This window comes from Sorghum bicolor, chromosome 2 (assembly GCF_000003195.3).
Source record: "Sorghum bicolor cultivar BTx623 chromosome 2, Sorghum_bicolor_NCBIv3, whole genome shotgun sequence".
Classification (NCBI taxonomy): Eukaryota; Viridiplantae; Streptophyta; class Magnoliopsida; order Poales; family Poaceae; genus Sorghum; species Sorghum bicolor.
The window spans coordinates 75,483,985-75,497,420 of NC_012871.2; the positions used below are offsets into that span (position 1 = coordinate 75,483,985).

Genomic DNA, 13,436 nt, shown 5'->3' on the forward strand with positions numbered 1-13,436 from the left:
TGTGAAGGGTAAGAGCGGACTGCAACGAAAAGGAAATAAAAGATCATGGAAGATCATATCTGAAGTTCTGGGCTCAATTGTAGGCGCCCACAGAGATCAACCAGACTGCAACTATGATGCAAGCCCGTGAAGATTCGTGCACAACACAGAGCTTAAAAGGAGAAAAAAGAACTAGACAACCTGCGGCGCTCATCGAAATCTTTAAAGAAAGGCTGAATCAATTGGTCTTCTTTGACGAATCATCCTCAGAGGAGGTAGCGTCGTTACTGTTGTTATTTTTGTTGCTGTCACTGTTATTTTCAAGATCAGGAACTACTGCTGTAGCCGGTTCCACATTAGATAGCCGAGCTGCGCCTATAACTTGCTCTGGAAGCTCCTCATATGTGTTTGCCTGAAAGTACACAAGTAATAGCATGATAACAGCCAAAAGTGAGGACGTGAACAGGAAAAACATCACGGGATGTTGGTAGTTTTTTTTTATCCCAGCTAGAGTATACTTAAAAAGGGAGTGAATTGCATTCACAGTCTAGTGAAAACAAAACCATCAAGGTCACTTAAAAACAGAGTCCATCCATGTAGTAAAGAGACACCAACCTGTATTAGGAAAGCCATGTCAACTACTAATGTTGTGACAACACCAAACACCAAGCCCAAAACTCCGTTTGCTACTGCAGAAGAACCAATGTCAACGTCCACCTGCAAAACACTACAGGCTCAAATGCATTCCCTTATTCACAAATGACATTTTTTGCATTTTTCATTCTTGAACATGGACAAGCCATGCGTACAGCAGAGTTAGACATTATTTTTATTTCTATATCTGACACTAATTGTATTAACCAGTCAAATTGTATTAGCCAAAAAATATCATCTCAACTTCTCAGGATAAATCTTTTTTTACACAAGACAAGGATGAAATCACAAGGGATGTGTTAGAAATATTTGAAGCACAACATTATTGGCCTCACCTCCAAATACCTAGGAGTTCGTACATAGCTACAATCCAATGCCTTTCCCAACAAACAAGGGGAGCTGCCAACACTCTGCCGCACTATCCAAGAGCCCTGAAGTTTTATTTTTTTCCCTTTTTTTAAGTCAAAGTGAAGTGAAGGACACAAAACTGTTGTAACACCGTACATAGATATTGGATGAAAAAATACCTTTGGAACAGATGGTATGAGCTTCAGTCTGCTGTTGCGGAAGTCATCATCGCCATCAAAGAAGCGCTGTAGTAATGATCCCTTTTTTAAGGAACTTGTGACGAAATACATGACCATGCTATAGTGAGTTGATCCGGGAATCTACAAGAGGATAAATTCACCAAAAAATCAAATGGATGGATAAAGGTTCAAAACAGTTTTATGGAATAGTGACTTACCTGTAAGTTGACAATAAATGTATGCATCCCTTTCTCAGCAGCAATCTATAATAGAAGTAAAAGAAAGAGGCATGAATAAAAGGTCAAATTTTTCTTTTTGTGGGTCCTAGCTCCTTGATAAAAAGCAACGTCATCTACCATTATGTTGTAGCTGAATCATGATTATATTGAAATAGTGAAAATTTAAAGTTAAACAAATAACAGCTGCAATATAGGAATAATGGAAGCAATTAGGCTAGTGTTTTGGTTACCTGAGCAACACAATTTTTTTGCCTGCCAACATTATCCATACGCTTGGTGTCCTTATACCAATCAATGGCTGCAAGCTCCATTAGATAACTTGCAGCAGGTATCTGTAACTTGGATATTAGTGTGTTAAGATTCTTTATATTATCCAACATGCTTCACAAGCAATAAAATACATACTAGAAGATTCAGACCTTTGATTTGTCATTTGGAAAATTCTTGCTACGAACTTTAAAAAGCTTGCTATCAGGTACTGTCCAACAATTGCGACTTTTCTCATCAGGATCATGATGAAGGATTCCAGAAAAGCAAGATAAATCAATTTTTTCTGGAGGCTCATCTGTCATATTGAAAAAGTACCGCTGTTACAGAAAAAGAGAAAGCTTCCCTAGAACTTGATGACAACAGATATTAGAATACAGGAATATAGAATAGAAAAGGGAAACAAACCCGTTTGTTTAGCTTCATTGTCAGATTTTTTAGGGCTTTCCTGTACATTGGTTTGGATCAAGGTTTAGTCAAGTGAGGAAACATGCAAAATTTGTAGTAAGTTATGAATTCACGATGTTTTTGTTCGCTGTTTGGTCTAGGATATTTGCACCTCTATATCAGCTTCAGGAACCTGATACTCCTCGTCGTCATCCGATTCTTCATCAATCGTTCCCATGTTTTTATTTTCTAAATGTTCTTGATCTGTTGGTTTAGTATTGGAGTCAATTTCGGTAAGCTTCTCATCCTTTTGTGCTGTATTCACATCAGCCATGCTCTCCATTGCAGGAATCCTTGGAGTTATATGGATATCATCTGTTTGGGAAAAATATTCACGCAGCCCTGGTAGTAAGTGTAGATTAGAGCCATAAGGACCAGAAATAAATTGGTGAGACAACAAGGCTGAGTGGTCAGTTTAACAAATTTCATTCGCTTTTCATACTGGTTATGTCATAAGAAAAATAGTACCGGCAACACAGTTCAGTATCTGCAGCAAAGAATGATACTGAAAGGAAGTAGAGTAATTCAAGAACCATCCCTTCAGGTCAATCTGCATAAGGTGTTGAACCTGTGTCCGGGGTCTTCCATTGCGAGACTTAAGAGGACAAATCTTGAATCCTCCACCTGAATTTTTAGAAATTTCAGGAAAACAAAAGAGTAGAAGTTAGACAATTTTGTTTATACATGGAGTGGCTAGTAAAGGTAGATGCAGGACTTATTATGGGTCCGAGAAAATTACTTTCAATAAAAGCCCTTACAAATCCTCGTTGACGGTTGCAGTTTGGATGTTCTGTAGAACGAAATAACACAACTGCATGTGTAAACACACATTGTCAGAAAGAAGATACTAAAGAGAGTAAAGGGGGCTTGAATGATTATAGCTCAACAATTTACCATAACTTCCATCGTCATTACGTCGCCAATACCTAACATAACACAGATCCCGAGGCCAAATCAACCTGCATGTTCACGTAGATGGAAGTTACATTTAGAATAATCAGAAGCAAAAGATTATGACAAGAACTTGTCAATATATGAGAATTGTAGTTACCTTGAACACCAATGCAATTGCAACCTATGATATAGTACTGCAGTGTGACCATCAACCTCTTCAACTAAACTACCCTGGCGAAAGCTACAGTCCCACCTAAATAGTAAAGAAAGATCAACAAGGTTGATATTAAACACTCCCTTCAGTTTCTTTTAGGCATTTTTTTCTTGGACATGCAGGAGAGTTGTGTGCCTATGTTACATTGCATTATATTAAGAAGAAAAATAAAGGAAAAGACTACGTTTCAGAAAAGGGAAAGACCACTTACAAATACACACACTATAAACGTAAGTAATTGTGTTTAAATATAAACTAATGACGTCAAATTTGTGTCACTGAAATTATATACTAATAGAGTACTTGTTGGTCAAAGGCTTGTCACTAAGAAATAGGCCTTACAATTTCAAATAGGGGATATTTGTATTGGGGATACCACTAAGTGAAAGGACCAGTTGCTTACTCGTATCTTGTTGCATCCATGCTCATCATCAGCCCAAAAATGGCTTCACATGTGGCTTCCACTACACCAACAGCCCTCATAGCTCGGCTACAGCTTCTTGCCTACATGGCATGCAGTAGCATGTTGTCATCAGCTTTAGAGTTTCCAGGTTGTAGCCAGGTTTATTTTGGAGAAGAAAAGGCACTACAATTGGAACATACAAGGTATTCAACTTCCAGAAGTTCTTCATAAATGCGCAACCCTGCCAATGCAAATCGGTAAGCAATCACAAGTTCAAACATCCTCTAAGGAACGATTAACACCTAAGGAAAGAAACACAGACTTGCCATTTTGGCATCGAAGTAGTCGCCAATTCTTCTTAGAATAGAGTTGAGTGGGGTCATTCTGACTCGACATACCAAAGTCAGCATCTTTGGTCCAATCATGTATTGAAGCGGGAGGACCTAACAACAGAAATGATATGGTGAATTATGAACACAAATGCTACAAATCAGCACACAACTTCACAAAGATCAGTTAGAATGACTTCTTACCATTCCCTATAGTTGTCCTGCGAACTAAAGTAGGCCGTTCCTCTTCGTCTTCAGCTCTGCATTAATAATAAGTTTGTAGCCAATTCAGTAAAATGCCTTACATAATATATTCGAAGACATGTAATGTCACTTACGCACTGTCATGGTCTGACAAGGAGAATTGTCCTCCAAGTTCCATGTCAAAGTCCATTGTAGCAAATGCCTTATGGGTTTTAGCTGCAGAGTCTGGTTGCTGAAAGAAAAAAAAACGTTCTGCATTATAGCATGTAAAATGTGTCCTTGATTTTGCAATGTTCATGCAAAAAGATTTAAGATATAGTGTTGTCTAGCATCTGATTCAATAGCTATTTAGATTAATTAAGTTGCGAGTTTTCTGAAGACAGTGACCAACAGGTCAAGTACTTTTGACGCAGTGAGCTATGGGATCTAAGAAGCTCATATCACATTCTAGCACTGTGATTTACTGTGAAATATTACTGCCTAGTACTTAATTACCAAAGTAATACGCAATCATCAACTTGTTAACCAACCTAAATAATATACGGAGAAAGACATGAAAGCCAAGCTTTCTCAAGACATGCTTGTAGCAATTGTTCCATAGCTGTAAAAATGGGCTGAAATAGAGACTTACTACACCTGATCAATGAGGAGCTCTATTTTCTTTTTCCAGGCCAATGCATCTTCAATATCATGTGCACCCATCTGTGAATTGAGTTTACTTGTCACTTGAAGCTAGATAAATCACAGAGGATTGTGGTTCTGTTTAATGATTGAAGGTACTTCAGCTAACCGTGATTTGATGATCCTTCTCTTTCTGGTTATAAACACAGAGAACATAAATCATCTGAAAAAAAGAACCCATGGGAAGGATGAGAATAACCATAGGAAAATTCAGCTGTGATTGCCAAGGAAAGTAGAAAAATCACATACCATGGAACACTTAGTGAGGTGCATTATATAGTTTTAAAGTGCTTGGTTGTTGTTTCATCCTATACATCGATCCGCATGTACTTAGCGAGGTGCATTATATACTAGTTGAGATGGTCGTGAGCCCTTTTCTCACAATCAGTTTGCCATACATGAAGATGATCTCAGACATTATACGTTTATTTCTTTTTTTTAGGAAGAAAAAGGAAGGGAACAAATTGGCATGTACCAAGCTTCTTGTAGCAGAATGCAGTACACATGAAGATTACTGACCACATAACATTCACAATTCAAGTTAGTAAACAAAACTGGAGGGCAAACTCACTTGCCCATGATGATTTTTGAGTCCCCTATCCTCCACCCTGCAATTCCCGTCTATCAGCAGCGACTTGAGGGGCACCTGGATGCACATTGACAGATTCCACCAAAGTTATCAAATATTTTTTAATAGCAAGAATGCCGATAACTAAAGGCTTTTTTTAGAAACAAACTTAATGTTGACTAATAATTGGGAGATTTTTGAAACATGACTAGTTGCAACATTGGAAACACAATCATCATGCTTAGTGAATCACCACTTTGTTTTGGATCCTATAATAGCAGTCTCCCATGTTTGCAACAAGGAGCACCCAATGATGCTCTGCCAGATTGTATTCGTAGGTAACCCACATTAATTGGACACCCAAATAAAACCGACCGAACCGTTCAGAGGTTGGAGGCGCTCCTGTAAGAACAAATCCTAGCAACTACGGAAATGGCCAATGGGGCAGGACATGCAGTAGGTACCATGTTGTCCTTGGGCTTCTTCTTGTAGTAGGCGAGCAGCCTGCTCTCGAGCACGAAGTAGCGCGTGTGGAAGAAGGACCTGCCGATCTTCCGGCGGCCGTAGCGCACCATCCATCCCTCGTGGTGCACGGCCGCGGCCTCCCTGACGGCGGCCACCGCCTTGGAGAGCTCGGCGCCACCCACCGCCTTGGAGAGCTCGGCGCCACCCACCGCCTTGGACAGCTCGCCGTTCTTGGCGGTGGCCGCGACGTCCTTCCAGGAGATGGCGGCCGACTTGGGGAGCTCGCCGCTCCTGGTCGCCCTTGCCGCCGTGGCCTCCCGCCTCGACGCCGATGAGCTCAGCGAGCTCAGCATCTTCCCCTTGGCGCGCGACGCTCTGGCCTCGCGATCGGCGTGGAGAGGGAGGAAGGGGAGGGAGCGGTTGGAAGGGTGGCGGGGCGGGAGAAGCGCAGTGGCCTCCCGTATTTGACATTGATTAAGCTTCTAAAGATAGTAGCAGTTAATGGGCTAGGCTAACCCATTGTGTTTAGCATGATCGATCAACGATGTCACCCTACTTATCTTGGATGGATAGTAGTCATTCATGGTGGCATATATCAATCCATATTGATTTTTTTTGTTAAAAGAGGGCACCATTTTCCATCACATTATTAATCCATTTCGTAATAAGGCCAAACAAAAAAAAGGCATATACTAGAGTTACATAGTAAATTTCTAATTGGGTAAAATTCACCGTGTGTTTCTGAACTTTTCTCGAATTCTTATAAATTTCTAATTGGGTAAAATTCACCTTATGTTTCTGACCTTTTCTCGAATTCTCATATAGGTCTCTTTTAAACTATCAGCCCCCCTACCCTTTGGAACCTGGGTTTTTTTTTCCTGTTTCTATGGTTTTTTTTAAAAAAAAAGAATAAATTAATTCCTATAAAATTCTTATAGAATCCTGTGTTTCAAAGGGACCCTCAACTTTTCTCGTATTCTCATCTAGTTCTCTGTACTCTCAAATGATTAGAGTTTATGGACCGAAATAAGAATACATAACCATTGTGCTTAGCATGATCAATGATGTCATCGTACTTATCTAGCATACTAGTAATTCATGGAAGCATATATCAATCCATATTGATCCTTTTAATGAAAAAAAACACCATTTTCCATCACATTAAACCGTTTTCTGTTCAGGCCAAACAACAAAAAAAAGTCCCCTCTTAATTAGTAAATTTCTAATTGAGTAAAAATTCACCGTATGTTTCTAAACTTTTCTCAAATTATCATATAGGTCCCTTTTAACTATCAAAGTTATACTTTTAACGTATTCTCATCTAGGTGTTCAGAGTGATTATCTAGATCCATGAGTGGACCTAGAGTTTATGGACCCAAATAAGAACCCAAGAAAAATTTAAGCACCAACGGTACATTCAACTCCTTCCAATTCCATCGTCCCACTCCTTAAACCAAACATGATATCAGGCAAGAATCAGGCTCTTGGTAAGTATACATAGTAGCGAGTTCAGGTGTGCAGCAAACTTCCTTGAAGCCAAATTTTACATATAGTTACAAAAATTTGGAAACTGTTAGTTAGCACAAGTACAGAAAACGAATCCAAAACCTACTGCGTGAATACTACTGGAAATTTTGGGTGGTTAGTCTACAAGTATGTCGAGGAAAATAACAGCCATCAGATGCAACTGGCTTTTTCCAACGAGCTGGAAAGCCGTTCCCAGGAGATCACTTGTACCATCCGGTAAGCATGTACCTTAGCCAGAAGCAGAATACGCAGCATAGAGCCTGTCACACATGAAGACGAGGGGTTATGATTGATCCCCAAACGAAATGCAAACACAATGCACTCACGCGTTGTACATCACAATGCAGATATATCAAGTTGTGACACATAGCAGTTGCTTCCCTGAACCGGCTTGTTCAAAGCATCCATGATGCAGATGTATACTGACATAAAACCTTGACATATTGCATGCTTAATTTGGTGCATATGATAGCATGCACAATACCTATTGTCATGCAATGTATCAGACAACTCTGCTGATTTACATTGATGTGGACTCTGATAGGGTTGTTAATGCCAGGTCTGAGTTAAGATTTAACTGATGAATCTTTTACCTAGTTCAACATAAGCATCTAATTAACATAGTTCCGTCCTCTATTCTCTAGCTGTTAGAAAAGAGCTTATCTCCTGTTTAGAATAAGAATTTTTGCAAATGTGAATAATTATGACTTCTTTGCAGCATAACCAAATAATAAAAACAGAGCCAGTTCACGAGATTTTCAGAAGTCAAGAAACAAGTTTGCAACCAAGTACAATAGTAGTCTGCAGCAAGAGTGCATTTCAAGTCTACCTGAAAAATAAGGAGCCTTATGCAAAGGACCTTCTCTGAACACTTTCCAAATAACCTAAGGAATATATTAACCAGATTCCCATCTTTCGTACCAGTCAAAAGACCAGTTTCAGGATCAAACCTGTGGATGGAAGCACATTTTAGAAACTCCATAAGAACTCATGCGTAATAAGTTCTCTTCATGGTTCTAGGTCAAAGCAACAGAAAAGTACCTCGGCAACCTATGTCTTGGGCAAGGAACAAAGTGAAAGAGCTGCAGGAAACAAAGACGTAATTCTGAAGTTTAAGCATATCAAGTAGCTACTCAGCTACAAAACACTCATATCTCAGTCAAAATAAAGAAACTAAATGAAAATTATTTCTCCTGACCTGTGGGACTGAACACAAGAAATTTAGAACTTGAGGTAAAAAGAAGAGCAATAACGTCTCGCTGCAAACTCAAAACGGTCATTGATCAGATTCAGTTATTACAAATGTTAATAGGTAAATGAACTGCATGTCAGTATGTAAATCTAGCACAGTAATGCTACAGATGTCAAGTGGGTGAGCATAAACAGTGTCGATGGCACAAGTTTGGGCTCACACGAAGATAACTTTTCCACCCTGACACATATCTGCCCTATGAAGTTGGTGACAAAAAATGGAAAAAATGCAACACAAAAAAATGTAGATGCAGTAAAATAATGAAAATACAGAAAAGAAAAATGTTTTCATGCACCGAACAAGAAAACAATTGACAACATAGATCATGCTGGCTGAGTATTCTTGACTGATAAATAATAATAAAGTACTAGTGAAATCTGTAGGAAACAATTAAAGATGTTTACCTGAAATGCCCCAAAATTCCTATCACAGCCAAAGCCATTCCAGCAAAATATGTGTAGGTATCACCAACAAAAACAATTGAAGGGTACCTGATGCATAAATGTCATGATTTTCTCCAAAGAAAAAAAAAGAGACAAACAAAACTACGATTTAAACAGATCTAGTGTGTTTCTCAAGATCCTTACCAGTTAAAAGCTAGCAAAGCTAATGAAATGGTTAGGAAAGGCAAGACAAGATAAATAGAGAATTCATGAGCTTGCTGAGTTTCAATGTCTGTAGAAGATGCTATGCGCATTACATTATGTATCAAAACCTGGAAAAGGCCACACGCCATCAGGACATGAGTGGTATGCAGAATTCATGTACAAAAGGAATATATTTTGTTTATACCGCAGCAGATATAACAACTGTCTGCCCAACTTCAAGTCCATTTAAACCAGCGTGTATATTTATCGAGTTTGTACAAAAGACTGCTAACAAGAGCATGAATAGCTTGTAAAATAAACCTGCATGCCAAAGGAAACAAAAGATCAGTGTATAGAATAGCTTCTGATTATAGAATCAGAAACAGGGTTCAGCAACAGAGGAGAAATTGGAAATAGGCTTCACAAGCAAACACACATAAGTAATCATGCAGTTGAGGAATTTTTTATAAATAGTTCATGAAAACAAACACTGGAGACAGATTATTATCTAGTATGCCTACCAATCAACATCCACACACCAAGCATGAAGCATTGTCGCCAGTGATAAAGCAAAACACTACACTATTACAGAAGTACCATGCTCAGTCAATCCAAATATCAGATTCTATCAAAATGTGAACAAACAGGTTGTGAGTCTCTTAAAAATACAAGTGACAGAGTTGCAGGAGATGGTAAGCATATGAATCTGTGATCCTGATGATTTAGTAAAGTCAACTTCTAAAGTTCCACAAATCTCCAAAAGACTGCATAATCTCCAAAAGACCGCATAATGTAAGACTATCCCACAAAAAACCTTTTTCAGTTTTCCAGAAAGGAGTGGCACATTTGGACAAAGATCCAAAGTGGAGGAATTTGGACAATGGAAAAAAGCTAAAGATCAAAGACTTACAGGGAACCTAGGCCACAAAAGTGAGGAACAAAATAAAACAGTATCAGCAGGCAAGACTTGATAGACACTATAGTAGATAAAATATGGTGTTGAAGAACATAGACACTGACAAACACATTCTATTTTATGAGTTATAATCAAGAGTTTAGGACTAACAAACGCTAAGGATTTCACAGCAAGTTCTGCTATGCCTGTGGATTTCTATAATTGTCTCCTGGTTGTATAACAGCAAAAAAACAAACACAAGTGCTGCAACCACCAAATAGTAAATATACACTTTCAACCTGCTTTAAGCGGATACACATACCTAGCTCCAAAACTGTTAGTCCAACATAAGGAGTTAAAGGCTTTGGAATGATAATGGAAGTGCCACCAGCATATGCCATCAGCAATGGGAGTGCTGCAAAAGTTGGCAACGCCAGTTTCCTGTTTCAATGCAGGACATTTCAAAAATCAATTTATCAGCAACACAACAGTGGTAGCACATCACTATTTAAGTGAACAGAAAGACAGTCTGACGAGCAACATACACTCTCCATGGAACATCAAGAACATCATCAACAAATCCAAGAAGAATCATAAAGCAGACTGATGTCAATGCTGCATTATATTCAACAAGCCACTGCAACAAGAAGACACCAAAAACCACTGTGAAATATGTTTCAGGACATAAGACAGTCTGTAAATGTCAAAAAAATACTGCTAGTCACGGCATACAATGGAGTCTGGGGCATAGTGAAACTGCTGAAATATAATAGCAATGACCAAGTAGACAATCCCCACAACAAGACCTAGTGCCTCAGGCCTGCAAAAAAAAAAGTTTAGACAAACAAGAATGGCCTTTAACATGACTATACCTATAGGTCAGACCAGACCCTGCTAAAGATTTTGATTGAATGGTGCATACAGTGGTATTCTTTAAACTTATAACATTGTGTGTTCAGTTGTTAAATATGAATTCCTACACAGTTATCTAAAATACTAATGCTACACCTTCAAGAGCTTGTCAAAAGTGTCTCCTACTGAGTTTATCACAACCTTATATATGTACTAGCATGCGACATCATCATTGGGGGAAAAACATAACAAGGCATCATGCTTCTTCAAGAAAATTTTTTAAATATTTCTAAACATATCTGTTATAAAGAAAACCAAGGACATTTGCTAAGTGATACAAAGAATTTGGTTTGCATACACATAAGGAGATGAAGCTGTGCATGAACTCTAAATGTAGGTATGTGAGCTAAAGGGAAGGCTTTTAGCAGCCCATGGCTATGCAGCTGGTGTATTTAAGAGTTTATATAATGTTAAAAAAAAAATAGGGGATATTATTGTGAAACTTGGTCAAGATTGTAATTATATTGCATCTTCGGTACGTCAGTGAAGCTAGGCATCCAATTAAGTTTAAACAGAGCTTGGTCTAGTTATTTTAGAATTTATTTACTCAGTTAAAAAAAAGGGGGTGAACTCTCTAAAGCACATAAATTTCATCTAAAGATTACTGAATTCCATAAGATGATAAAATCAAATTATTAAATTGTAACCCTTGAAGTAGGTTGGCTGGTTGGGAGTCCATAAGCAACAACTACAAAGAAAGCAGCCTAAGCCACCCCTATTATCCAAAGAGCAGGCAATCTCTAATTTCCAACTTATGCACCATTTCTTAGCAATCTCTTTTTGAACAACAATTTCCAAGCCATGCAGAGGAACCGAACAAATTCAATTCTCATGGCTGCAGCTATGCAATTGACTTCAATCGAGCTGAGATCAAGTATATTGACAGCACTGCTGCATCAATAAACCAGCAAAACGTGTTGTCCTGAAGACAAACACTAGAATCTAGTTTTAAGTCTACTCCTGGAGCAATGGCATCTGCAACAGGACATGTAAATGTGCTTGCGCACTCACACTTTGATTTGGCCCGTGGGCAAGCCTTTCTTGTTGATGTCGTAGCCGAACATCCGGCGGCGGAGGTGGTAGCGGGCCGCGACAGGGATTAGCTTGAGCGCGACGTAGAAGCCAACGAGGCTCATGGCGCCGCATTTGAGGATGGATCGCTGCAGATCGGCGCCCAGCGGGTAGTGCACGAACGCGAGGTACGAGAAGGGCGCGAGGAAGATCACCACCGCCACAGCGGCCACGCGCAGGTTCGGCGGCCGGAGGACCGGTTCCTCTGGCGCCGCCGCCGCCGCATCTGCCGGTGGCGCCTGCGGAGGCGGGTCCCCGGCAGCGGCCGCCGCGGGCCTGCGGCGGACGGCCATGGGAGGGACGGTTCGGGGGCTTGCTGACTTGGCTCTCGATGAGCTAGCTGCTCGCGGGCAGGGGCCTGCGGTGGCGGGCTGCTGTCTGATGGTCGCCGGCGGCGGGCAGTGAGGTCAAGAGGTTTTATACGAGTGGCGGCGGGGTGACGTGGTGCGCCCTCATTGGCTGGAGTCACGTGTTCGGTCGTCGGGCACTGGAGTATACGGAGGGTCGTGTTGAGAAGTTGGGATCTTGCGTGGAGCTGAAGGTGTGGCTGCTGGGCCAGCTTTCTTTGCAGCAGTGAAGTGTCTCTCTGTAAGGTGGGGCCGGCTCTGTAATTTGTGTTCCTGGCACGTTGGTCCCAAGGTGTTAGGGGCTCTTAACAGAACCTCGTTTAGATTCCCCTCAAAAAGAAATTACCTCGTTTAGAATTTAAATTTGGGAGATGTGATTTGAACTTACAAGTGCATTGTTGAAGCTATATATTGTAACTAGAAGAGGTACAAATATATCTATATAGAAATGTAAAAATAGTGATTTCAACTTAAATTTATATAAGTATGTATATGCACGAAACAAGTGCACCCTGTAATTTGTTTTAACTTGGCAACTGGCGAACAAACCCACTGATATTACAAGAAATATAGACAACTAAGTATAGAAAAAACTATGTCAAAGTCTGTCCAATTTAGAAAGGTAATAGAAATTGACAGTTTCACTACTCATTAAGGGTCTAGGATCATAAGTAGATTATTAGTATAATCAAAATTATAAATGTGATTATTATAATCTAGATTATATCTATAATGATCATAGTGCTTGCATTGCTAGTTATTGTGGTGTATTATTTTTGGTTTAAGTGAAAAAAATACTCATAACCACTAAAATGTAGGGCCAAAGTAGAATATATGGTTTTTGCAACCCGGTGTTTTTTATTACAATAATCAACCTCATAACGTAAGCTTGTTTTTTTAACATATAATTATTATAATTGAAATGGATCCAAATCAGCTCTTTGGAGTTTGTTGGATGGTTCAAAGTTTTTTTA

General features: G+C 39.5%; 2 protein-coding genes across 3 annotated transcripts; both read right to left on the minus strand.

Annotated features, from left to right (window-relative positions):
- On the minus strand, nt 18–6,307 carry LOC8073144 (protein ENHANCED DISEASE RESISTANCE 2). Of its 2 annotated transcripts, none has more exons than XM_021454904.1 (22): nt 5,871–6,307; nt 5,410–5,484; nt 4,948–5,001; nt 4,794–4,859; nt 4,292–4,389; nt 4,158–4,213; nt 3,951–4,067; nt 3,825–3,865; nt 3,625–3,725; nt 3,165–3,260; nt 3,008–3,072; nt 2,853–2,924; nt 2,582–2,737; nt 2,226–2,428; nt 2,075–2,114; nt 1,819–1,964; nt 1,630–1,731; nt 1,379–1,423; nt 1,161–1,301; nt 969–1,064; nt 595–696; nt 18–391 (listed from the first exon to the last, which is right to left on the minus strand). In XM_021454904.1, the coding sequence occupies exons 1-22, from the start codon at nt 6,222–6,224 to the stop codon at nt 218–220; spliced, it is 2,400 nt and encodes a 799-aa protein (XP_021310579.1). In that variant the 5' UTR covers nt 6,225–6,307; the 3' UTR covers nt 18–217. The 2 variants fall into 2 exon arrangements, with proteins under 2 accessions (XP_021310579.1, XP_021310578.1); XM_021454903.1 differs by having other exon boundaries at nt 2,226–2,455.
- On the minus strand, nt 7,269–12,610 carry LOC8072260 (UDP-N-acetylglucosamine--dolichyl-phosphate N-acetylglucosaminephosphotransferase). The gene is made up of 11 exons (XM_002463288.2): nt 12,056–12,610; nt 10,865–10,952; nt 10,678–10,769; nt 10,455–10,573; nt 9,443–9,558; nt 9,238–9,365; nt 9,055–9,141; nt 8,597–8,657; nt 8,440–8,480; nt 8,228–8,348; nt 7,269–7,658 (listed from the first exon to the last, which is right to left on the minus strand). Exons 1-11 carry the CDS (start codon nt 12,406–12,408, stop codon nt 7,599–7,601), a joined length of 1,266 nt encoding a protein of 421 aa, XP_002463333.1. The 5' UTR covers nt 12,409–12,610; the 3' UTR covers nt 7,269–7,598.

Excerpts from the sequence above, each read along its gene's own strand:
- LOC8073144 (XM_021454903.1), bottom strand. The coding sequence starts at position 6,224 with ATGCTGAGCTCGCTGAGCTCATCGGCGTCGAGGCGGGAGGCCACGGCG. Across the intron at positions 5,002-5,409 it reads TCAAAAATCATCATGGGCAA|ATGATTTATGTTCTCTGTGT; the intron begins GTGAGTTTGCCC and ends TCTTTTTTTCAG. Across the intron at positions 1,965-2,074 it reads CAATGAAGCTAAACAAACGG|ATGAGCCTCCAGAAAAAATT; the intron begins GTTTGTTTCCCT and ends TCAATATGACAG.
- LOC8072260 (XM_002463288.2), bottom strand. The coding sequence starts at position 12,408 with ATGGCCGTCCGCCGCAGGCCCGCGGCGGCCGCTGCCGGGGACCCGCCT. Across the intron at positions 10,770-10,864 it reads ACTATGCCCCAGACTCCATT|TGGCTTGTTGAATATAATGC; the intron begins GTATGCCGTGAC and ends TTCTTGTTGCAG. Across the intron at positions 9,559-10,454 it reads ACTAACAGTTTTGGAGCTAG|GTTTATTTTACAAGCTATTC; the intron begins GTATGTGTATCC and ends TTTGGCATGCAG.